Source organism: Homarus americanus, unplaced genomic scaffold (assembly GCF_018991925.1).
Source record: "Homarus americanus isolate GMGI-L3 unplaced genomic scaffold, GMGI_Hamer_2.0 scaffold34360, whole genome shotgun sequence".
NCBI classification, from domain to species: Eukaryota; Metazoa; Arthropoda; class Malacostraca; order Decapoda; family Nephropidae; genus Homarus; species Homarus americanus.
In genome coordinates, this window is record NW_024739403.1 from 5,731,413 (window position 1) to 5,757,294 (window position 25,882).

Sequence of the window (25,882 nt, forward strand, 5' to 3'; positions counted from 1 at the left end):
CACCCTAAGTTAACAAGCTGCATGACCCAGTGTCAAGGAATAGTCCGAGAAGACAGGACAACTCGCCAACTGCACTGGCTAACCATTACCCCGGAATACGATCCGTAAATCGATTAATATTCAGGTTCCCAATTACTGCTGGGTAGACAGAGGCAAATGGCATAAATAAACTTGCCCATAGTTTCACCCTGCCCGAAGATCGAACTCGGGTCCGCTCGCTTGCGAGGTAAGGATGCTGACCATTACACCACAGGTCGCCAACAATAATTACACACACTCACTCACTCACTCAGCCTACCCCCCCCACACACACACAGTCAGTCTATCTCTCTCATATCTAAACATGCTCTTTTTCACAAACTTATATGCATGCACACTTGTAGTAACCCAGCACCACACACTACTGCATGGATGAGGGAGGTGGGCAGTGACCCAGCACCACACTACTATGTGGATGAGGGAGGTGGTCAGTGACCCAGCACCACACTACTATGTGGATGAGGGAGGTGGTCAGTGACCCAGCACCACACTACTATGTGGATGAGGGAGGTGGGCAGTGACCCAGCACCACACTACTATGTGGATGAGGGAGGTGGTCAGTGACCCAGCACCACTCTACTATGTGGATGAGGGAGGTGGTCAGTGACCCAGCACCACACTACTATGTGGATGAGGGAGGTGGGCAGTGACCCAGCACCACACTACTATGTGGATGAGGGAGGTGGGCAGTGACCCAGCACTACTTCCAGTTTCTCAGTCAGCATGTTGGGGGAGTACTGTACTGTACTGTACTTAATATGCATTTAAACATTTTCTTTAGAAAACTCATTCATATATTGTACCTGTATAATTATTGTTGCTGCAATCATTGATATCAGGGAAGTTATTTGAACAATTACTGTACAGTACTGCATTGTTTTTGGCCAAGCAGTTTTTGTGTTAAAATTTGTTATTAATATGTTTTAAATGATTCATCTGCTTAATTTTAACTGCAAAATACTGTGCAAGAAAATGACATGTAAGATTTACAGGGATTGAGTAATTAGAATATAAAAACAGTTGAAATAAATTTTTCCTGATCAATAATTAATTGATGTCAAGCTTCAAACTTTTGAACCCAACTCCTCTAATCCACACGTTTAGGAGTAGTGAGCATACTTCTTTTGAGATTTTGAACAAATTAAAAAGTTTAAAAGTACAGTACAGTGTTGTTCTGTTCTCTTAAAATAGGAATTTTTTGTCAATTTTTTTTCTTCTTTGGAAATCACTATGCTCATATGGTTCATAACCCTTATGAATATAATGGAAATTATGGCAGCTATATAGCATTTTCCAACAGCAATGTAAAAAATTTAATATATCTAATTTCAATACATATTGCTGTAGGCAATGACTTTAATATTTTAAAATGCTATTTCAGTATTTATCTGATCAAAATATTTTTGAGTACTGTAGTGTCATCTGCTGTGTTGACTGGCCCACCAGTCAACAGTCAGTTGCACTTCAGCTGCTGCCGAGAGTGAATGTATGCCCTTACCCCCTATGCTTAGTTGACCCAGGGACTTGACCCCCTTTTGCCCACTGAACCAAGGTACCAGTATCTGCATTCACGAGGTTATGCAGGGATATAAGCCTCTTCAATATTGAGGGCTAAGTGTCTCTTATGGTTCGTGCATTTAGTGGTGGTATAATGTATCTTGCTTATTACTGTAGTTGTTTTACTCCCTCAGTAATAAGATGGGATTTCATGCCTCATTCCTTCATTTCTTATTTGAGTTATACAGATCTGAAATACAGTACCTGTAAAAAATTATGTCCAGTTTTACAGGCCCAATTCTCACATTATATTCGGTAAGTATTATTGAAAAGATAAAGCGTTTTGCTGAGTATGTTATGCTGGACAGTAGTAGGAAGAGAGATATGTGATTCATGACTCACATGTTTTAAGCTTAGTTTGTTTTTACTCAACATTACAGTGTTTTATTAATCATACAATAACAGTGATGTACGGTAAGTGTCAACAAATGAGAGGGTTAAAAATGGATAGTGATATCTCCGTTAGCCGGAACAATTGGTGCAGAGCACTTCTGGGAATGGAAGATTTCCGGGTAACGAGACAACTATCTCAAAGCCAGAAAAAACCCTCATCCCTGGAATTTTCTGTGTAATGGAAAAATTTTCTTGGAAGTTCCAGAAATTTAACATTACATCATTTCTCAAAGCCCGGAAAAAATCCCTCATCCCCGCAATTTTCCGGGTAATGGAAAAATTTTCTCAGAAGTTCCAGAAATTGCGCATTACTTCATCTCTCGAACCCGGAAAAATATCCCCCATCCCCGGAATTTTCTGGTAATCAGAAAATTTGTCTCGGAATTTATGGAAAATGCGCCTGATTTTCATCTCTCAAACCCAGAAGAAACTCCCCATCCCCTGAATTTTCTGGGTACTGGGAAAATTTTCTCGGAATTTTCCAGAAAATGTGCCCCTCGGAAAATTTCAATTCCGGCTATTAGAAAATTCCGGTTATGAGGGGTTCTGGCTAATGGAGATTATAGTACAGTACAGTATATACCGGTAGTATAGTACAGTATAGTATAGTGTACAGTATAGTACTGTACAGTATAGTACATAGTGTATGGTATAGTATGGCATTCTTTCCTTTATACTCTTGAATAGGTCCTTCAGTTTCAGTACTATCTTAAAAATAAATATTACAGCACACTTCTATTGTTAAAGTATTGAATTTATGAAAAAGCAATTTTATATTTCTTCATATATTACAAATAAGATTCATACAGTCTAAAGCAATTGTAGAATTTCCATATGGATGATACAGCAATATGTAAAAATCTTAGGTTACTTCAGATTTTTTTGTATAGCAGTACAGGACTTGGAGAATATTGTAATGCACTCAGGTTGGTTGGGTATGACTTTGTTATGTAGTTGGTGTTCAGTATTTTATCACTAATTTTCTCTCAATACGCCATGGAGGATCAGGGGTGGTGTTGTTTAACCCGTTGTAAACCTTACATTAGACTGGTAGATGAGTTAGTGTGACCTAAAATTACTGTACACGTCTTTTAAGTCGTTTGTGTTTTTAGGACATGATTTGAGTGTTGATGTACAGTCAGCCAAAGATCCAGCAACCCCACCCTGGGTCTCGTACTGGCAATTTTTCCTGGCAATATTTGGTAAAGTAAGGCTGTATGGCTGTATGTAGTGGTGATTGTGATTGGTGGATCTATTTTCGGTTGTATCACTGTCAGGATAACTATTTCACAATCCAAAGGTAGAATTTTTATAATAACTATTTATTACTATTAAGATCTTGAGAAGTTTCCAAATGTTCGTATATTTCCTTAAATAATGAAGAAAATTTATTAATGAATTGGCAAGTCAACTACAACAAGGGCTGCCACAAGATTCTCAGAAAATTAATATTTTTTCATTATTTAAGCAAATATACGAACATTTGGAAACGTCTTGTGATCTAAAATAATGGTGAATAGTTTATTATTTTAATATTATTAGAAAAATTCTATCTATGGATCGTTTAATATTTATCCTGACACTGATTCAGACGAAAATAGATCCACCAATCACAATCGCCTTTACACATTGCCTTACTTTACCAAGTATTGCCAGGTAAAAATGCCAGTACGAGACCTAGGATGGGGTCATTGGATCTTTGGCTAACTGTACATGTAGTTTATATGTCATTTTAGAAGAAGTGTTTGTCAGATATGTCAAGGTATTTTGTTGTGACTGTCCACTTTCACATTCTGCTGTCTGATTTTTTTCCCACCCTGTAATGTTGTTATGATTAAAGGTATTTTAGTAAACTTGCTATCATATGTTCCAGTCCTAAATGTTATGTCATACAAGTACAGTCCCCCACAAAAGTATTGTTAGCCATGAAGTTGATGTGATATGAGGCTTTCCGAGCAATTTTGTTCGGCCTGTTTCTGAACGGTTGGTAGCTCTACATCTGCATCCTTTGAGCATGAATGAGTATATGTACATGTATTACATGACTCAGAGTGGATGTCATAAATGGATACCAACACCAGGCCAGTCATCAATGGGATCTTACATCAAATGGAGCGAGGAATTATCGGGGAAACATTGCATGATGTGAGAGGTGCTATCATTGCCTTTCACAATGAGGGTACCGTATAAAAATTATAATGATAATAATTAACGGTTTATTGAAAGAACTTGGCAGCCAGAAGGCTGAAAATATACAGTATATGCAGTGTTGTACGCGTCAACGAAAAAAAAGTGGTGGCGCCAGCGTCAGCGGCTGAGAAATTTGATGCCGTCAGCGTCGGTGTAAACGATTTCATAAATTGACGCCGTTAGTGTCAGCGTCAACACCTTGCGTCAACGAGTTTTCAGTGACGCACAAATGCAGCCCCGAAACGCGTATTCTCTTGTGTATGGGAGTAACATATGCAAAATCAAAAAATATTCATTCATTTTTAATCATTCATTATGATTTATATAATGTACTATATATCATTTTAATTATTCATTTATTCCCCGCAAGAATATTAGCATCTCAAATGCTTGTCACTCATTCTGCTGTGCTTGGGCCTCAAGATGTCCTTGCCCGTGGAGAACATGCGCTCCACGGTAGCACTAGAGAGGATGGGGGTGTTGTATTTGATGAACAACTCCCTCATGGCCTTGTCGGTCGTTTTTAAGACAAGATAATTGAAAATTGAACTTGGAAAAATCGAAAATCTTAGAAGTTGACGACCAAATTGACGCTTGACGCTTGACGCTCCACTCGGGTGAAAAGTTGACTTCGTCACCTGCCCAAAAAATTTATGGAGTCAATGTTAACAAAAAATTGCTGCCGTCCATTGACGGTGTTAAATTAACGGCGTCAACGTACAATACTGTGTACAGCTCCTCCCCAACTTATGACGGGGTTAGAGACAGGCATCCAGGTCGTAAGTCAGAAATGCTTAAATAATACATATAAAATCTAAAATGGGTGTCTCTTTTTCTTCTCAGCACCACAAAACACTCACTTATAAGCTTGCCAGCCATTTTAAAGTGAATTACAAACGAAAATTTTGTCTGTGTACTGACATTGGGACTTGAAAATACGTAATTTGACCAACTTTTGGTACGACTGAGGCAGGTCGAAAGTGCGGGTGGTCGTAAGTCGAGTAGGTCATAAGTCGGGGAGGAGCTGTATATGTAATGCTGAGATAGTACGGCGATTTGGGGTGACTGAACCCACAGTATCACGATGGGTTACCGTAGGTGCCATGAAACAGCTGGTGCCACACTGAAACTTACAACAACAAATGTCTTGCTATAGTTTGCATGCAATTCCATTGATTTTTACCCTTATTTTGGTGTTAAACTAATGCAATTTACATATCAGTAACATGGCAGATCCCATATAGACCAATATATTGTATATTGTTGTAGCTGTTCACTCTCATCTCAAGTACTATTTGTTTAGTCACTCTTCATAAATCAGACATCGTGAACATGAGTAGGCATATTGTGAAACTCAGTATGAATAAACTGTTAGTACAACGATTTAATGGTGAAATATCCGTTTTGAGGTCTCAGTCTCAGTTATGATGTTCCGAAACATTTCCATTTAATGTATATTTCAGTGTTATTGTAATCATCAGTGGCTTGTTTACATATGCCTTGCTTCTACCCAGTATGATACATGCATTAATATAGCTTAATGGATTTCTTGTTATATTGTAGTTTATTGAAGTATCTAGTATGCCCTACAAAGACAACTCGCTCCCCCAATCCTACCCCATCTCTAGCTGTTGCTGATATGGTGAGCAGGCTTACCAACTTATGATGATGCATTGGGGATCATACCAAAGCATTTCATCAAGCATTTTAAATTGTAGTGACAGAAAATCTAATGATACTTTTTCGGGGGACTGTACATGAAATTTTGTGCCTGGATATTAGCAACACTTTCTAAAAGCTGGAAGTTATGAATTTTTAATAGTTGAGCTAGTTCCCACTGTTGCATTAGATATTCGTCAGTGAGATGAGGACTTTTTTTTATCTTAAACTGAGACAAAGTAAGATTAGTCATGTAATGAAGGAGTAGTTTTTCCCTAAGATTGAAAGTACATAGTTGTTCAGCGGTCTCAGTGGGTACTTTCAACAATTAACAAAGTAAATGATTATGGTTACTTCCTGTACCACCACAAATACAGATAATTTAGCTAGTTAGGAGCACTGTGTTGTGAAGACCCTGCCCCCATTGTATTCATTAGATTTCTGACTTGTACTTTTAATTGTGTTGTTTCATAATAGGTCTGTGCCTGTGTGGATATCATGGGGATAAATATCAGTTTATTGGAAGTTTGCATACTATTCATACTAAACATACACATTACTGTAGTTTCATGTATACATCATTCATACATTTAGGAGACAGGTCACTTAACAGTTTGAGGACAATAGTACTTTAGTTTGGTATATACTTGTGTTAAATTCCTTCTTTTGATAATAAAGGACATGATTAGCAAGTTGCCCAATGATATAACATCTTCATTTACTAGTGTATAGTACTGAACCTGTATTGGGCTGCTGTAGAAATTATTGCCTCATTTCTTTTGTAGAGTGGACACAGCATTCTATTTGTTTAACTAGGATTTCTCTAATATCAGTGGCATTTGGAAGTTTTAAAGCAGCACCACAGTACAAAGGATTCAATCAATGAACATTTTGTTGGCAAAGATCTGTTTTACAAGGTATGTTAACGTATGGAACCTGGAAACTTTAAAGTGATCTTTTATTATTATTTGTGTTTCTTGTGTGTAAACTGATGGAGTGAATGTGGAAGTTCTGATAAGCCTCTTCATACTCCACCTCATAGAGTACTGAATAAAGAAGTTCTCATACTCCACCTCACAGTGTTCTAAATATAGAAGTCCTCATACTCCACCTCATGGAGTACTGAATATAGAAGTCCTCATACTCCACCTCATAGTGTTCTAAATATAGAAGTCCTCATACTCCACCTCATAGTGTTCTAAATATAGAAGTCCTCATACTCCACCTCATAGAGTACTGAATATAGAAGTCCTCATACTCCACCTCATCGAGTACTGAATATAGAAGTCCTCATACTCCACCTCATCGAGTACTGAATACAGAAGTCCTCATACTCCACCTCATAGTATTCTAAATATAGAAGTCCTCATACTCCACCTCATAGAGTACTGAATATAGAAGTCCTCATACTCCACCTCATAGTGTTCTAAATATAGAAGTCCTCATACTCCACCTCATAAAGTACTGAATATAGAAGTCCTTCTACTCCACCTCATAAAGTACTGAATACAGAAGGCCTCAAACTCCACCTCATAGAGTACTGAATATAAAAGGCCTCATACTCCACCTCATAGTGTTCTAAATATAGAAGTCCTCATACTCTTCATACTTCACCTCATAGCATACTGAATATAGAAGTCTTCATATTCCATCTCATTGATTACTGAATGTGGAAGTCCTCATAATCTATCTCATTTAGGTTGGAATGGAGGTAAGGAAATGAAAATACATTAAGTATTGTTTTGCTATGTGTCAATGCTATGGGGAGAGCTCTTACTTAAATGTTTTATTATTTAGAATAGAAATATTACTGTGTGATTGAAATACAAACAAGTGAGTATCTAGAGGGTTTTTGATTGAACAAAGGCAATGAAATGGTGTCACTTAAGATTGTGATGTGAGCGAGCTCCTCATTATGTGTTACCGAGTGATTTGCATTTAGCCCACAGTTTAACAATAATGAATGTATTTTTATAAAGAAACTTCTGTCTGTTTGATTGTTTTATACTAACAGCATATTGAAGGAGCAAAGTCTGACATGTTTGAGAAGCTTGCACTAACTGTTATTCTTTTCTTCTGCAGTTCTCAATTGTCTTCGTTTATCAACTTCAGAAGTGACACTCAAATTAAAAACCGGTGAGTTATCTTCTTTTATTGATCTATCCTAATGTCTAGGAACAGATTAATTCACCTTTACTGTTTGTTCATTTAATTTGTTAAAGATTGCATTTTGTTTTCAATACATTAAAATTTCAGCTTTTAATACTGATTATCTACTTACAGATGCAGGTATTCAGCAGCGTGTACAACAGTACCTAGCAACACCAAATAATCCTGATGTCTTACGAACAGCAATTACTCAGGATGATCTTCAGGGTGTAAAACACATCAAAGCCAAAAAGTCTTCAAGTAGAACACCACCTGAGCAGTCATCTTCAACACCTCCATCTTTACCAAGTCCCACACTTTCTGATGCCTCTGACAGAACATCCATCAGCCATGGTTCAAACCATACAGCATCTGAGAACGGTTTGCACATGAAAGATAGAACGACAACTGAAAATGAGCGCAACAAGAAGAAACCCAAAAGTGAAGCGTACTTGATGACAGGTGACCTTATCTTGAATCTCTCACGGACTTCCCATGATCCCAGTTGGCTACCCCAGCAGAAAACTGTTGATGATTTGAGAAAATTTGGTAGCTCAAGTGTTCCCACAAGTCCTAATGAAACGGACATTTGTGGTGGCAGGCTAGCCAAACATGAAGTGGGAAGTCCGCAGAGTTTGTGTTCGCCTGTGTCTGTTGATAGTAATGCTAGTGGTGTGCAATTTACTTACCCCCCAACCAGCACTTCTGTGAGAATATCCAAGTCGGAAGACCACTTGCAGTACCAGAAGGATAATATGTGTGCAGTTAATATAGAGCTTGATGATGATGTGACGTCTTCACTAAACACCCTTCTAGATACCTGTGATGATAATAGCTCTTCCCCTGTTCCCCATGAGGACCGTGACCGCCGTATTGTATGGACCTTTAATGCCCCTACTTCCCCTGACAGTGTTCACTCGAGTCATGACTCTGACAGTCCCCTAATCAGGTCTCCCTCCCCTACCTCTCCCCAGTCTCCAACGTCCTCCATGCAGTATTCATGTAGCGGAGTGTACGATAAAATGTGTAGTGGGCGTGATTCGCTTGGCAGCTCTAACAGATCTGATAATGTTTGCTCTAACAGCTCTAGCCTAACTAGTCCGGACACAGATGTGCCTGATGAACTTGAATGGGACGATACAACTCCAACTTTACACATCTCTTCAGCTTATGGTAATAGTTTTAGTACCAAAGATTTGCTTCCCAACGGTCACAATATGGGTGGTGTAATGACATCTGAGAATAGAGGCCTTGTCTCTGAAAAAAATAAAGTAAGGAAACAAGACGAAAATCGTATTGTGATTAAAGTTGAGGGACCTGATAAGAAAAGTAATAGAAAACGGCCTCAGCATTTACAAAAAAGTGGTGAGCCACTTCATCATGAGCACCAGGACAATAATGATGCTTTGCGTGACCCTGATTTAACACCCACTAATACTCGCCCACCCACCCCTGGCTCAGGCACCCTCTCCCCAGATACCCTTGCTTATCAGGAGTTGCGTGAATCTGAGGATGAAATTACATGTCTTTCAGAAGAAGATGGAACAGGCAAGGCTTCCATACGAACCTCAAGCACCACTTCTCCTCCTCTTAGTGAGGATGAGTCTGACATTGACTCCCTACACAGCTTTCACTACAGTCCCAAGGCTGTGGACATCCCGTCTGCAGTCAGATTGGCAAAACGACTTATCACCCTTGATGGTTTCAAGAAATCTGATGTCTCCAGACATCTTTCTAAAAAGTAAGATAGCCTACGTAAATTATGTCTTTATATTTTCTTATTTTTTGGCTGTTTTCTTTATATTATTCATATATTTAGGTGTAGTTGTTGAACTGAAGTTTTACACACACACACACACACACACTTGCCCTGCCCCTGCCCTGCCCCCGCCCACCCCACACCCACCCCACCCCACCCCACCACCCCACACACACCCACCCACCCACCCCACCCACCGGGGGATACTGTGCTAGGGGGCAGGGAAAAAACACTTTTATTTGAGTTGCAGGCTGCACTTTTCAGGCATCGTTTGTATGGCTGTAACAAACACCTGTGCAAAATTTCATGCCATTTCATGCATACTTACCCTGCCGCATCGCGAACGACTTTTTGTCAACTTTTAGTGTATACCAAAAATTAGGTGTCATTTAATGTTTTCCAGGATAATGATAAATTTTACATGGGTGACATCGATTTAATTCACATGTTATTTTACAGGTACACCGTATAGAAAATCATTACAAGTTCATATTGAAATTCTTTTTTGTGCGGAACCTTGGCATCATTTTCCTAGACAATAATCTTTGCCTAATATATCCATCTCTCGATTCGTATCCCGTCACTTCAGTGCAAGCTTCAGTCATCACTTTTATGCCTCTCTCGACCGCCTGAGTGCTGTTTGGCCACTTGGGCACCACTAATGGTGTCTCAAGAATGTCATTAACCTGTAGATTTGACAGAGAAGCAATGTAAGGAGGCTCAGTCTTGAGTTCATTCCTCCAGTTAATTATGGAATGATAGTTTTTTGCTTGCCACTTTAGTTTCGGAGTCACCACCTTTCTCATGTTGACTACAGGAGGCACATCCTCATTCCCATCTCCATCTTTACCCTCCTCATCAGTATAGTTTAACAAATTCTCGTCAACAGCAGCATCAGAATCTTCCTCCTCCTCTTCAGATCTGCCAGTGCATTCTTCCTTTTGCTGATTCTCCTCTCTAATTTTTCTTATCATTGAGACAGCTTTTTCTCTAACAGTCATGTCCTCATCTGCACACATACCAAGAAGAAGTTGATCTGTGTGGGCGAAGTATGCATTTCTCTGGACAGCCTTCTTCACTATCGTCTCCTCCTCACTATTCAGGTGTTTCATATATAGCAGGGACTGGAATACGTTCCTTGAGCCGTGTGTTACGTAAGGGTGTGTCTTGATGTAAAACCACATTGGAGCACTGAACTTTATTATTGTAATGACAATTCTTTTCAACTCATGGCTGGGTCTTGATGTTGCTACATACAGCCTGAGGATTCTACTCCATAAGGTGTTCCACCTTGACACACAGGGAGGACCTGGCTCAATAGCAGCCAAGTCATCTTCAACAACACCTGTGATAACTCCTTTACAAATCCTATACAGGTATTTCTGATCCCAGGACAGATCTTTCTCCACTTCATCATTAAACACAGGGAAATCAGGGAAACTGACTGGCTGGAAGGCGACAACTGGAAGCTCAGACAAAGACTCCTTGATCTGCTTTCCAATGGGACCACGCCAATGCTCAGGACCACTTGGTTTACCATCATAGTGATAAAAAACTGCGCGGAAAGGCAGCTCATTTCCGTGAAGCTGACATATGAAATAATGGAGCGGGTGACCAAGTAACATTTCAAGATGATGAATGACTCCATTTTCTGATCCTACATTTACATTGGTTCCATCACAACCAACACACACAATGGGCTGCTGGGTTAGATTTTTCTCCACCAGAAACTCGTGAATAGTTTTGGCAATCTGCTTTCCGTGTCCAGTCTTGGGAGTCACATGTGTGAGATATTCATTGCCAGGCTCAACCATGATGACATAATGATCTTTCACCATCATCCTCGAACTCCATTTCTCGGTCTTCTCATTCTTTATCATCACACGAGTGGCGGTCTTCTTACCATCAAAATAGAGTGACGTCAAATTATCTAAACTAGCCATCTCAATTTCTTGCCTCTTAAATCGGTATTTTTGTCTCGCATCCCGCAGCTTATGTGGTCCAATAACCTGACTCTTGTCATCCTTTGTGATAATGCCATAGTCAGTTAAGGTGGCAGTAGCAATGGCAGCTCCAGCATAATCACTAATCAAGTATCGGTCACAAGCTTAACGGTAACTATTTGAATAATTTCAAGTGCGCCAACTTACCCAGGTCTCCCCTACATTACAGTACAGTAACACAACATTGAGAAATGAAATGAGAAAAGGCTGATAATCAATATAGACATAGCACCATACTCATCTGCAACAAGACAACTTAAATGAAATAAGAGATATGAAAAAAAAAGTTGATAAACACTGAACAGAACATTGCACCGCCACAGCGGCTGTTTGGCTAGTACTGTAGGTAAATTAAAAAATTTCAGTAGAAAATGCGGCAGACTAAACCTCGACATATCAGCTTCAAATTTGGCATGGAGTCTTAGATATGTATAAGGAACAATGCCTGAACAGTGCAGCTTTGAGCAAAATTTCACTGCCCCCTACTGTGCGTGATGTTTTCAGACAGGAAAAACTGGAATTGATAGGTATTTACAATACACTGTATAGTAGTAGAAGTCCTCATATCTGAGGAGACCCATTCTCAAGACCTTGTGGAATGATACTTTTATTGGTGTCTTGAAGTTCCCTCACATGTGCTTCATTTTCTTGAAAGTAAGAGGGTCCCATGGGCTTGGCTGGTTATTAGGTACACATTACAACATTGTATAGTACTCAATAAACCTTTGGTAGCTACACAAGGAGGCACTATAGTCAGTGCTGCACCTCCCCAACTGTAAAGTTAGAGACCCATGTACAACTGAACCCTTACGACAAGAGGTAAGTACTGTATTATTGTATCTACTTGGCTGCTGCACTTACTTAAACAGTACTGTATACAGTACAAAAATTATGGACACTAATCATGCAAATAAAGTGACAGGAAAATAGAAAAGTGTTGCAATAGAAATAAAATGATATTACAGTATGCACAAGTTTTAAACTGCAGGATATGTCACCTGTGTACAGTACACATGGTGTTTTTTTACTCAAGTGCAGGGGTCTTAAGGTTGTGCCATTGACTGTACCGGGGAGAGAAGAACTTACTGGTATTATATGATGTCTGCAGCTTTCTTAGCATTACTAACAACCATGTGTTTATGCTTTGATACCCATTTGAGAGCCATGATGAACTGGAAACAATTACCAGTGGATAAATGTAACAAAAACACGTTCACTACAAACATGCACACATATTGTATTGTGGGTACAGTATCATGAGGTCCGAGACAAAGGGACACATCAGTTGTGGTGACCTGTACCCAAGCTCCTGTAATTAGGCTGGGAAGATTATGTTGGAGTTTTACTTGCCCAGTACTACTGTATATACTGACATACAAGACGACTTTTGAAGCTTAAAAAAGACCCCCAAAACTTGGGGTTGTCTTAAATGCCAAGTATAAAATGTGAACCTTAAATCCTACAGCCTAGGTCAGTCCCATGGGTGGAGAGATCGTCGGCTAACACCCATCTAACTTCTACCACTAATATTTTGTCCCTAAACTTATGTTTGCTGAACCTAATTAACATAGAAATAATAATATAATAAAAATGCAGTGTAATGAAACTTGTCTTACCTTAAATAATATGTGAAAGGACTGTATGATGATTATAAACTGCAAAGCCATCAGAGGGAACTCCATACTACACGCCATTTGCAACACTTGATGTACTGGGTATCATAATGTTGTAAAGTTGTAAACAGATGTTGCGAATGGTCTTACCAAGATAGTTTATACAGTAGGGTCGGGATATACAGCATCGCGACTTTATATAACAGATTTTTTTATATCCTGGCTACCAAAAGTATCGACATTTTCCTATATACGTATAGCAATAATTTTTTTTATTTTGCAAGGGAAATTGGGCAGGAAATATTTCAAATGTACCGCCATGGCAAACAAATGCGTTATTTGCTCACCAGAGGCGCCACCGTGGCTGCTCACTTACGCAATCACGCAATGAAGTCAAATGATGGTCGTACAAGCGTAAATCGGGCTGTGAATCACTTCTCGATTATTATTTGGTGTCATAAAGTCACAAAAAATTGGTAAACTTAATTTAATCTGAGTTGTGTTGTGTTAGGTTAGATTAGATTAGATTAGATTAGATTAGATTAGATTAGATTAGATTAGATTAGATTAGATTAGGTTAGGTTAGGTTAGGTAGGTTAGGTTAGGTTAGGTTAGGTTAGGTTAGGTTAGGTTAGGTTAGGTTAGGTACATGCACTTGATCTATTAACTCAGATTAAATGAAGTTTACCAATTTTTTTTGACTTCGTGACACCAAATACTAGTCGAGGTTAGGTTAGGTTAGGTTAGGTACATGCACTCGATCTATTAACTCAAATTAAATTACGTTTTCCAATTTTTTTTACTTTGTGACACCAAATACTAGTCAAGAAGTGATTGGTGACCCGATTTATTCATGTAGGACCATTATTTGACTTCATTGCGGCTACATTTGGGTAATTAGTCGGACCCGATATATTGTATTATAATTTAAGTGCCATAGTTTAGCAGACACATGTACATTTTATACAAAGGTGGACAATACTTCATGAGAACTGGAATGAGTAGATAAGGAAGTACAGTACTGTACTGTACTGTACATTACTCTAGAAGAATAAGAAAAGTTCTTCATGATAGGTAAATGAATGAATGGGTGGATGACTTAAGTAATATAGAGAGTAAAAATATCAAAATTTCAGGTAAAAAGAACATAAGTTAAAAGAAACGTGTGTCATAGGGGGTCCCCAACTTATGAACGTCCGACTTACGAATGCCCACTGAAATGAAATGGGTTAAACTTGAAATTTATTGTATTTTATTTACCTGATGACATATTTTTTACTTTCATTTGCTGTATTTTGTCATTCTATTTCTTCTTTTTGTCTTAAATTAAGTGATTTTAGATGTATATAAGGACTTAGGCTATGATATAGTGGGATTTTAAACATTGTTCTGTTAGCACGGTATGCACGTAGCTTGTGTTCCAACTTAAGTACAAATCCGACTTAAGAACGTCCTCAGGAACGGAACCCATTCGTAACCCGGGGACCCCCTGTACATCAGTTTGTATCTTTGTACATACTCCCAGTTCAGATTTGGATAGATGTGCAGGCAGGGCCGTCCCTAGGAGGGTGCGAGGCCCGGGGCAACTCAGCCACTGCGGGGCCCCAGAAAATATATATATGGAGTCAGATTATGCGGTCAGAGGAACCCACCTCCACCAACCCCCATGGGACTGTCGCTATGGATGGTAAGGTCACGGTTGCGATGGTGGCGTAAGCCGTCAGGTCAGATTAACCAGTCAACAGGTAATGTGTCCGAGGTCACTGGGTCTAGTGCTGGGCCCCGGGCGGTCGCCCCTGTTCGCCCCCCCTAAAGGACGGGCCTGTGTGCAGGGTATTTGTCAGTAGGTACAGAGAAGATGGAGTAGAGATGAATATAATTGATAAAAAAATTTATTATAAGAAAATTATACTTGATAAATATTCAGTATAAAGTCTGAGATTGATACAGTTTGGCTAAGAGCATATTAACTTAAAATGGTCCCAGAGGGAGACTGATGGCTGTAGGGGGAGTGTTTAAGAGTTCAGCCATATTTCATTATCTTCTTTAAACCTCCTTTGATTCCAGGTGACTGCATTTGATTCATCCATTCATGATTTGGATATTCTCCAGGATTAGATATTGGAGTTTCACTGCAGATTATTAAAAATGAATCACCAATGAAAAAGAAAAAAGAATGAAATTTTCCTGTTTGTAAACTTTGTGTTTCCTTTGTGTTTTTGCTACTATAAGCTGTCTGGCCATTCATTATACATTTTTAGTGCCCCAAGCATTTTGAATGGATCGGACACAATATTAGTTGTATTGTATTTCATTTTTTTTTAGCTGTTCCTTTTAATATTTTCAGCAATGAATTCAGTAGAGCGGTTGCTGAGGAGTACCTCAACTACTTTGATTTCCGAGGTGACACCCTGGATAAAGCTCTTCGCAAATTTTTAGACAAATTTTGTCTAGCAGGCGAAACTCAGGAGAGAGAACGTGTCTTAGTGCATTTCTCTCATCGATTCTTAGAATGTAATCCTGGAACCTTTAACTCACAAGGTAAGTACCAAGTGGATATATGTGTAGATACCTGGTACCAAAAATATTTTGCTTAAACTATATTGTAAGGACAGGCAGGATATAAAACAGTTTGTCTCTGTGGTAGAATTGAAATTTCTAATATGAGAGTAGCAATTGCTAATGATGATAATAATTACCATATATGTACAGAAGTTCAGTATTTCTTGGTGAATATATTGAAAGGTAATTATTACTATGCAAATCCTTTATGCTTTTGCTGACAGTCATTTGGGAATCTTAGATACAAGCAGTACAGGTATCGCTTGCTATATGAACATTTGAGATACAAAAATTCGCTGATACAATTTTCCTAAATTACCATCTCTTTCACATTACGGGGAGGCACATCCCCTTAGCACTCTCCCTGCCAGGCTGAGGTAGGAGTTATCCAGTACTGTACTACTGTAGTAATATCTGTTAGCCAGAATCCCTCTTAGCCGGAACTCTCCAATAGCTGGAATCGAAATTTGCTTGGAATTTTTCCAGAAAATTTCTCTCAATTCTGAGTTTGGGAACAATGTTCCGAGGTTAAAAATCAGGCGAATTTTCTTGAAAATTCCAAGAAAAATTCCAAAAAACTCTCTCCAATTTTTTTTCTTCTGGGTCTGGGAGCAAATTCTGAGGATGAAATAATATGTAATTCAAGAAATTTCAGGAAATTCTCCAATTTTTCCCCTGGGTCTGAAAGCAAATTCCGAGGATGAAATAATGCGCAATTTCCTGAAATTTTTGAGAAACTTTTCCCTGTACAGGTATACCCGGAAAAATTCAGGGGGTGGGGTAATTTTTCCGGATTTGAGAGAACGTTGTTTCGTCACCCAGAAATTTCTTATTTCCTCAAGTGCTGTGCACCAATTGTTCCGGTAATGAGGATATCATTGTATTGATGCTTATTTTGCAACTTTTATTTTTGGGTAGATAAACATAACTTTCTTCATATTTTTTTATTCAGTTACATGCACACACAATCCTATTTACAGAATGTGTAAAAAATTATAAAAAAGAATAATTATCAAAAGGTCAAAAACATAAAGGGAATAAACATTTCTTTGTGCGTCAGATGGAGTTAGCAGGATGAGCCGGGGGAGTTATGTTGCTGTTATTTTTTAACTACTAATTTTGGGTACGGTAGATAAACTATCTTTCTTCACTTTTTTTATTCAGTGCACATGCACACAATCCTACATATGAGTACATAATGTGCAAAAAAATGAGTACACAATGTGCAAAAAAAAAGTACAAGAAAAAGCTATCATAAGGCAAAAACATAAAGGGAATAAATATTTCCTTGTGTGTAAGAGCGGGAGGGAAAGCGTTGCTAAGGGTTGGCAGCGGCGGCCGGGTTGCTATGACGAGGTTGAGGGTGGCCACTCATGATACAGCCAACATGTATTCAAATAGCTTCTGTGTTAAAATTTCATATTGCACTTCCTTTATAGTTTTAGCTGCATGGTTTCATTTAAATACAGAAGTATTTTATTAATGTTTTCAATGTGTTAGGTAGTATATTACAGTAATTGTGTACTATTTATCTTTAGTTAGGTAGTGTTTTTTTTTTTTTTTCAAACTGATTCCATGTTTTGGGGTTTTCTTGTCATTGGGAACCGAACCCTATTTTTTCCCATATGTTCTTTTATTTGCCATACAAAAATTCACATAATGAATGGTTTTTCAGGAACTTAACCCATTCAACTCACCTCCCGCACTCGTCAACCCGCAATCCCTTTATAATGACAGTACAGTACGCAATTTCACCATAATTCCCACATTATTTAGACTCATTTGGTGCCAGGTTAATGAAACCTTATCGAAAAATAATCAATTTTCCCCCAAAAATCCCACACTCAATCCCAGAGTGGTAACAACTGATCGTTCCTCCTAACAATGTTGCCAACACTAACCATCTCTCAAGCACCATTGTTGTCACTGCTCAAGGGGGTTGGTGCTTACCACAGGATCTGTCTTGATCACTCAGTAAATAATAAAGTAGAAAATTTATCAGTAATATTTAATAAATATTATTGTAGTGTATAATGCATCTCCATACGCCCAGGTTTATTCACTGATTAGTTGTCCAAGTGCAAAAGTAGTCAAATCAAGCCATCATGTATCAGTTAATTTTAAAATAAAAACTAGAAATTAAAATCAATAAGACAATGGTGTAGTAGTGCTGTTAATGTGTGCTGTGTAAATGCCTGTGTAAGTGCCTTACCTCACCACTTGCCTCGTCACCTCACCTCTCGCCTCATTGTTTCACCCCTCGCCTCATTAGCTCGCCTCAGTGTCACAATTATTTATTACTGTATTATTTACTTTATTATTACTTTATTTGCATTTAAAAAAAAATTTTTGCACAGTAATTATAAATAGATTATTTTATGTTGCAACCAAGGCATGGCACAAAACTGAACAGAAAACAAATGAATAATTGAACACAAAAATTCAGAAATTGTTGATTAATGTTTAAATACATTAGGATCTCAAATTTCGCAACTAATTGGTACTGTTTTTAGCATCTTGAAAATGAAAATCGCAAAATGAGTAACATTGAAATACATGTAAATAAGCCTAATTGGTTCCCGGTCAGTAACCCGAACCCCCCTGTAACGACCTACAACCCACCCAGAAAATGACATTATTGTAATGTACTGTCTTCATACATATTTATATTGTACATATTGTTGATAACAATATTTATATACAGTACACTCGTACTATAAAATAACTGACTTGATGGAGTCAGTGAAATGCTTGGCAGGGTTGGTTGATGGGTTCCGAGGCAGGGAAGGCTGGTTACTGCTTCCTCCTTGCTCCCTCTTCTACACCTCCTCACCTCAGCATCAAATCCCTCAACGTCTTGAGGCAGCTCTTCCATCAGTAAGTCACCCAACACTTCACTATCATCATCGGTGGTGCCATCATCATCTCCTAAAGTGATGTTTGCCAAGGCATTAACAGGCTGGGCCTTACACAGTACCGAGTAATAAGGGCCTGCTGACGAGCATTAACATGGGACATGTACATGGCCTTATATTCCTCCATAACCTTATCAATGACAGGGCAGACATGGTTCAGCGCATGAGACATGGTCTCATATTCTTCTAGCTGTTCACAGAAACATGTGATGGTTGTGAGCAACTCAGTCAGCTGGCGTGTTGTAGGTCTACCAGGTTTAACGTCATCTTCTTGCTTGCAGTTCTTCTTGTTTTTCATCCTTCTCCAAAATTTCTTCAATTGTCGGTTGCTGCATTTTTTATATTATATTTCTTCCAAGACGCACAAACTGATAACATTTCATGGTTGTGGGGTGGTGAGGTGCTAGGAGTCGGGTCGTCTACTATCTTCTTCCCCTCCTCCTCCTGGTTTGCTGGTACTGGTAGAGCCTGGTCACTGTCAGAGAGTTCTGTTGTAACTCAACTAATGAGTCTGTCTGCTAATGAAAGTCTTTATAGAGTGACTGATAGTGAACAGTTTAACATTACTGATGAATTCGTGGTCAAGCGGCTGCAGAAGCAATGTGGTGTTAGGAGGAAGGAAGATAACTTGTACATTAGGGTGGTGTCCAATTAGAAACTTAGAGTGTCCAGGAACATTATCCATCACCAGGATCACTTTAAAGTCAGTGTTCTTCCTCCGGCAGTACCGTTGGGCGTCAGGAACAAAGTGCTTGTCAAACCAATTGGTGCATAAAGACATTGTAACCCAAGCTTATTAGACATCCAATAACCATTGAGCTGCAACATATTGGCATGACGGTAGGCTCTTGGACGGGCAGTACGGTTAACAACCAGGGGTTTCATCAAGAAATCTCCACTTGCATTAGCTGTGAATAAAACTGTAATCCTGTCCTTTGAAGTCTTTACACCCCTTCTCTGTTTTCATCCTTGGTAATGAAAGTGGTCTTCTGTGAGCACTTCTAGAAAATGCCAGTTTCGTCACAATTGAAGATCTGGTCTTGGCAATAACCACCCTCTTTCACAAGAGCTTGAAAGACAGGTAGATATTTTTCTGCTGCTATGACTTCAGCTGATGCACTCTCCCCATGGTAGTGGGCAAACTTGACTTCATAACGCTTCTTAAAAGCAGCCAACCAACCAATAGAAGCATTGAACGGTGGTGGAGAGTTAATGCATTTCTTCTGTGCAACTTCAGCATAATAAACATGTGCTTGATGCCTTATCTGTGGCGGTAATATTCTGTGATAACAAGCAGTAGGTTTCGTTGTGAAGTATCGGAGAACGTCCTGTTACTCGAAAGTCTTGAGAGTACATTCACAGAAGCAGTTAAGGCTTCCTTGTTTTTCTTAAGGGAACGTATGGTTGATTGGGGGCAGTTGAACCTACGCATGCTTTCACAGGTACGAGCACTACTTTTGATCATCTTGAGCATCTCTCGTTTCATTTCAAGGGGGTATTTCCTCTTCTTGACCCCCCTTATAGTAGTCAGGCTTGGCTTGGGGTTTTCCTTGTTGACCTTCTCTACGGCCATTATTACCACCAGAACTGCTCCCAACATTTACAATATGCACCTCACTCATCATTAATACACAATAATCTCACAAAATGTAAGCACAATGTGTTATATAATGCAAGGTTACTGCACCGCTTGCTCTCGCTCATTCAGACTAACTGCCATATACAAAAAAACGGCGGACAACAAAGGACCGTGACAATACGTGCTGCCCACTTTCCATTAACTCAAGAATCTGGTAATGAAAATCGTTATTTATTTTTGAGAGGCTGGAAATTTTAAGTCATACGCTAAACATATGAATCGTGAATCTAAAACTCGCTAAACTTGAGATCCTACTGTATTCCGTACTCGGTTAATTTGGATTTTTTGGTAATGCGAGTGACCCTGAGCCCCTTTTTTGTTGAATTAACAGGTTATATTTTTTATGGATTTTTAGTTTTTTAATACCTGTATTTTTATTTAACCAAAGTTTTATATAAATTTTTCAGGATTATTTGGGTAAAAAATGGTGTTTCTAACTTACGATTTTTCATAAAAGAATTTAGTCCCCATCATTATATCGTGTCAAAATATTGGAACAGTCTTGTATAGAATTTTATGCAGGATCTTTATGGTACCAAATTTCTCTCTCATAACAATTAGAACAGATGCTGTGAACAAAAGTTAATACACTTTTTCACTAGCCGTAAATATATATGCTTGTAGCTCCCAAACTCAACCTCTCATGAGTTATTACATGGTATTAAATTCCTGGTTCATTATTGACATAGTGTGGTCACAGTCAGTCCAGTGCTTGCCTGTCTCCGTGTTGGTGTATTGACACAACCCACATGAAATTTTGAGAAGGAAAGGAGAGCTGTTTATGAAAAATATAAATACTTTTTGTACAATATATACTGTATGTGTTCCTGTATTATTTTTGTATTATGTATGATGCTTAGTGTTCATTAAAGCAGTTTTGGAACAGTTTATGGGTACCGTATCTCTTGGCCTCTTGAACGAAACTAATTACTGTACAGGGGGATTTCCATTTAAATCAGTTAAAATATAATTAATGATTTGATAATTTACGATGTCGTCTGGTACCTAACCCACATATTATCAAGATTCCACTGTACTGTAAGCCAACATTCTTTTGAAGACTAAGTAAAAGATCACTATACCATTTTGTTACAGATGCTGTCCACACCTTGACCTGTGCCCTGATGCTGCTCAATACTGACCTTCACGGGCAGAGTGTTGGACGTAAGATGACCTGTAATGAGTTCATTGACAACTTGGCAGACTTAAATGATGGGGAGAATTTCCCGAGAGAAGTACTGAAGTCTCTCTACCATGCAATGCGAAATCAACCACTACAGTGGGCTACGTATGTGATATTGGATATAGTCTTAGAGTTATTTAATGCACCACTAAACATTAAGATTAATGTTAAGTTAACCCTTAAGTGATGGCGAGTTTTTTTGTAGACTATATGCTTTGATGGGGATTGATGAGAGAAAAAAATTGGGTAAAATTATAAAATTTTCCTTTGAAAAGGACAAGATTTGCTTACTGAATGCAGTGGTGAAATCGGATGTGCTGTGCACCTAACAATAGCCATGAAAAATGGAAGTGAAGATTCTGCATATGTGACCAGGTAGGAGTTTGGGAGGAATCAGGGCGTTGATGTGCACGCCAGCTTCTTAATTGCTTTTATTACTAATTCATTATTATTTTTTCGTATGGTCAGCCTTTTATGGTGTATAATTTATCATAAAAGAGAATACTCCCTCAATATTTAAAGAAATGCAATATATAATTTGTAATTTGATCTGAAAATAAAAGGATAAGCTGTATCGGAAGGTATCACTTCCCAGACCCTCTCTTCTTCCTGGGATGTTTTAGGCTCGTGAAAATTTTCAATAAGACAAACTATTTATTATGATGAGAAGTAAAATAAATAAAATATCATGATTAAATAAGTGTAACATATATATAATATACAGTTATATACAAAATTAATAGGCCTGGGCATACAAGGAATGTAAATTTCAGTTGCGACAACACGTGCCAGTACCTGTCCATTTGCTTGCCAAACACAGGTGTCCTCAGATGGTGGTATTTCTTCTAGTAGGGTAATCATAAAGAACAGGTTTATGGGCATGGGACATCATCATGGTAAGGATTATAAACAAACAAAAGTTCATTCACGGTGTTGTACTGTGCCATCATTTTTCCATAATGATTTTGTGGTTGTGGTCCAAATTATTGCCACTACTCCAGTCTCCTGCACCAAAAATACCTCGTGTACATATTGGTGATGTACACCTACCTCACTTTCCTCCAGGTCTCTAAGCATGTCTTCTTCACTGATGACTAGTTTGTTTGTGTCACTATTGCTGAAGCTCGCACACAAATTATCATTTCTGAATCCACTTGGCAAATTTACCAGTTCTTAAATCTCATCCTCACTCTTTTATTCCTATAATATTTTACTTATTTTTCTGAGTGCTAAAGCAACACTGTTGCAGCGAGGGGTCTTTACGGCTGACTCATCAGTGGAAGTGCCAGTTACTTCCTGCACGACGACAAAAATGCTACTGGTGCAGGGAGAGATTAAGGCTCGGAAATATCTTGGTTACATACATAGATGATCACCATCTTTGCAGGACAAAAGATGCCCATCATCTATTTATGATCGCTGTCATTGAAGGATTAATAGTAAAGGCAGATAATTGGTCCATGGAGATTAACCCACTCTATTTTTGCTTATTTACTATGCTTATTTGTGATTTTTTATTGACTTAATTGCAATTTGCTTTTATATAGTACTGACTTTTTTCATGTGTTAACCCTGTATTAATAATTGCCATTACTATTTTCATGAAGAAGGATTATTTTTCTCAAAAACTTAGAGATGATGATGGGGACACAGAGGCCAGCGGGGCAGGCAAGTCAGGTGGCACAGCTGGTGACTCACAGGCAGCAGTGGGAAGCAACCCTTTCCTGGCCCCACCCACTGGCAATGGTATTCAGTACAAGAAAGGATACATAATGCGCAAGTGTTGCACTGATCCTAATGGAAAGAAGAGTGAGTGATCTGATATTCATCATGCAAGTATAGTCTTTTGGAACAAGAATTAGTCTGTAAATGATTTATATATTAAGTTCTTGGGAGGATTGTGCATCCCAGCTTGAAGAAATTAGAAAAAAATTAGAATTCCTGTTACTGTCATAGATTACTTACTCCTATGTCTGTTAATGTAAAATATGAATTTTACATTGGTGTGGAAAATTTTTATTTCATGTGAAGATTAGAATTAATCTTAATGTTACATCATTTGTTTACAGCTGCATTTGGAAAGCGTTCATGGAAGATGTGGTTCTGTGTGATACAAGATTTAGTCTTATATTTACACAAAGATGAACAAGGTGCCCGACGTGGACCGCAGCATGCTCAGCTAGGATACAATGCCATTCGCTTGCATCATGCTCTTGCAACACGAGCCCACGATTACTCTAAGAAAGAGCATGTCTTTCGATTGCAAACTGCAGATCAAGCTGAATATTTGCTACAGACAAGGTAATAACACTATTTGAATAGCAGCAGATTTCCTACAGTCCATTCATTTTTAACTTATTTGTTGAAGGTATAGTTATACTTGTACAGCCTTCATTTTGTAAGATATGATATTATAACTCTTAGTAATGTAGCTTTGTTTCTTCAGTTTATGAAGCTCCAGTAAAGAAGCCCACAACCTGCATGTTATGTTTATGGTAAGTATTAATGTTGTGACTTTTACCTCAGTGATAGCAAAGAACTTCAGGCTTGGATAGACACCATCAACCTAGTAGCGGCAAGCCTGTCTGCAGCTCCTCTACCTGGAGCTGTTGGTTCTCAGCGCAAGTTCCAGCGACCACTTCTTCCCTGCAGTATCACAAAGCTCAATCTGGTATGTGTATTTTTATTTAATACTGGTAATCTAAATCCTCACAATGCCATTTGATTCCTGTGGAGTTGCTCTACAAAATGCATTTCTGAATTTTCAGGTTTAAGACAAAAGATTAAAAGAAATATTTTTCTGTGTCAGATGTTGAAATCATGAATTTAAATGTTTTCATACAACATTTGAAACCTACGCACAATATTTTTGTAGATGTCATGTTTTATTGTTAAAATAATTTTCTTTCTTATGCTGTGTACCAACTTCCTTCCTTTTCTAACAAATGTAGCGGAAGAGTTGTATCACATAAGCCTCACAAGAATTTAAAATGAATATATACTGTATCAAGCTTCTAAAATCCTAAAAATATTCAGTTAGTACCAAACAAGAAAACTACAGTTTTGTCTTGATAAAAAAAAGAGTAGGAAAAAAGGTGCCAATAACACTCTTTGGGAATGCAGCTGAAAATTTATTTTGTTGCCAAAGGGTTATTTGTCATGTGTTTGGAGTAGATGTAATAACTTTTAGGTAAGTACAGATAAATCCTCGGGATAACGGACTAATTAGGGGGATACCATTGTCGCTAAAGCCGAAGTCTGTTAAAACGGATTTCTGATAATGTCCGATAATCCCGATACACATTCTGTTAACTAGAGGAAATGTATGAGAGGCCACACCAGTGTCTCAATTTGAACGCGTGGCCTGTACCGGAAACACTGCCTCCGTTGTGCTCCACTGTTTATGTTCACAAATTCCAACAAATCTTACCTTTTGCTTGCCCACTGCCTACTTGTTGCTCCACTACAATATGTCTGCAAGAGGAAAAGGTACTCTAACACCCAAGAGACCGGCAGATACTGTTAGTGAATAAGAAGTTAGAGATTATTATGGAATGTAGTTTGTAAGTGTAACAGTGAGTTTACAACATTGTACAGTGGTTTAATAAGTGTGTACACATGTACAGTACTATACTGAGAGTATGTATAAACATACATTCAGTGTACTCAACATCATCAGCACTCATACACTGGCCATTTGAAACAGCTCTGGGAGAAATTTTTCTGGACTACAGCATCTACAAGGTAGAGTCAAATTACTGTACAATTGTATATTTTAGTTTTATTACACACATGTGTATTTTATTTTTACAGTTACATATTCTTTATGCAGTCACAAACTATTGGAGAACTCCTCAGGGATAACAGACATTTGTTTGTTATCTTGATTGTTTGCCCAATAGATTTAGGGTGTCTGTTATAATTAATCTGGTACTGTTATGTACAGCATCCATTATACCAAGGGTTTACTGTAATTTATAAACTTCTACTCGGTTCTTTGGTCATCTCTTAATATTTGACATACTGTAATTTGCTTTACATGCCCACAAGATATTTATTTTGGGTAACATTTGTTTAGTACAGTATTGATTGACTGGCAAGTATTTGACTTATTCAATAAGAAATATAGCAGCTGAATGTGTTTTCTTAAAAATTTATTGTTCTTGAGTGTTGCTTACATTTATCAGTTAGCAGTAACTCCAATCAATTTTTACTTGTGCAC

General features: G+C 38.3%; 1 protein-coding gene across 4 annotated transcripts in view; it reads left to right on the top strand.

Annotated features, from left to right (window-relative positions):
- The window catches only part of LOC121874566 (PH and SEC7 domain-containing protein-like), an 84,410-nt gene that overhangs the window by 29,673 nt on the left and 28,855 nt on the right, over positions 1-25,882 (top strand). For 2 of the 4 annotated variants that reach the window (XM_042378760.1, XM_042378762.1), the window contains exons 3-9: positions 7,921-7,974; positions 8,122-9,727; positions 15,709-15,902; positions 21,573-21,765; positions 23,294-23,469; positions 23,730-23,961; positions 24,187-24,331. In XM_042378760.1, coding sequence (XP_042234694.1) covers positions 7,921-7,974; positions 8,122-9,727; positions 15,709-15,902; positions 21,573-21,765; positions 23,294-23,469; positions 23,730-23,961; positions 24,187-24,331 — 2,600 coding nt within the window. The remainder of the gene's footprint in view (positions 1-7,920; positions 7,975-8,121; positions 9,728-15,708; positions 15,903-21,572; positions 21,766-23,293; positions 23,470-23,729; positions 23,962-24,186; positions 24,332-25,882) is intronic. The other 2 variants (XM_042378763.1, XM_042378761.1) reach the window with 2 other exon arrangements.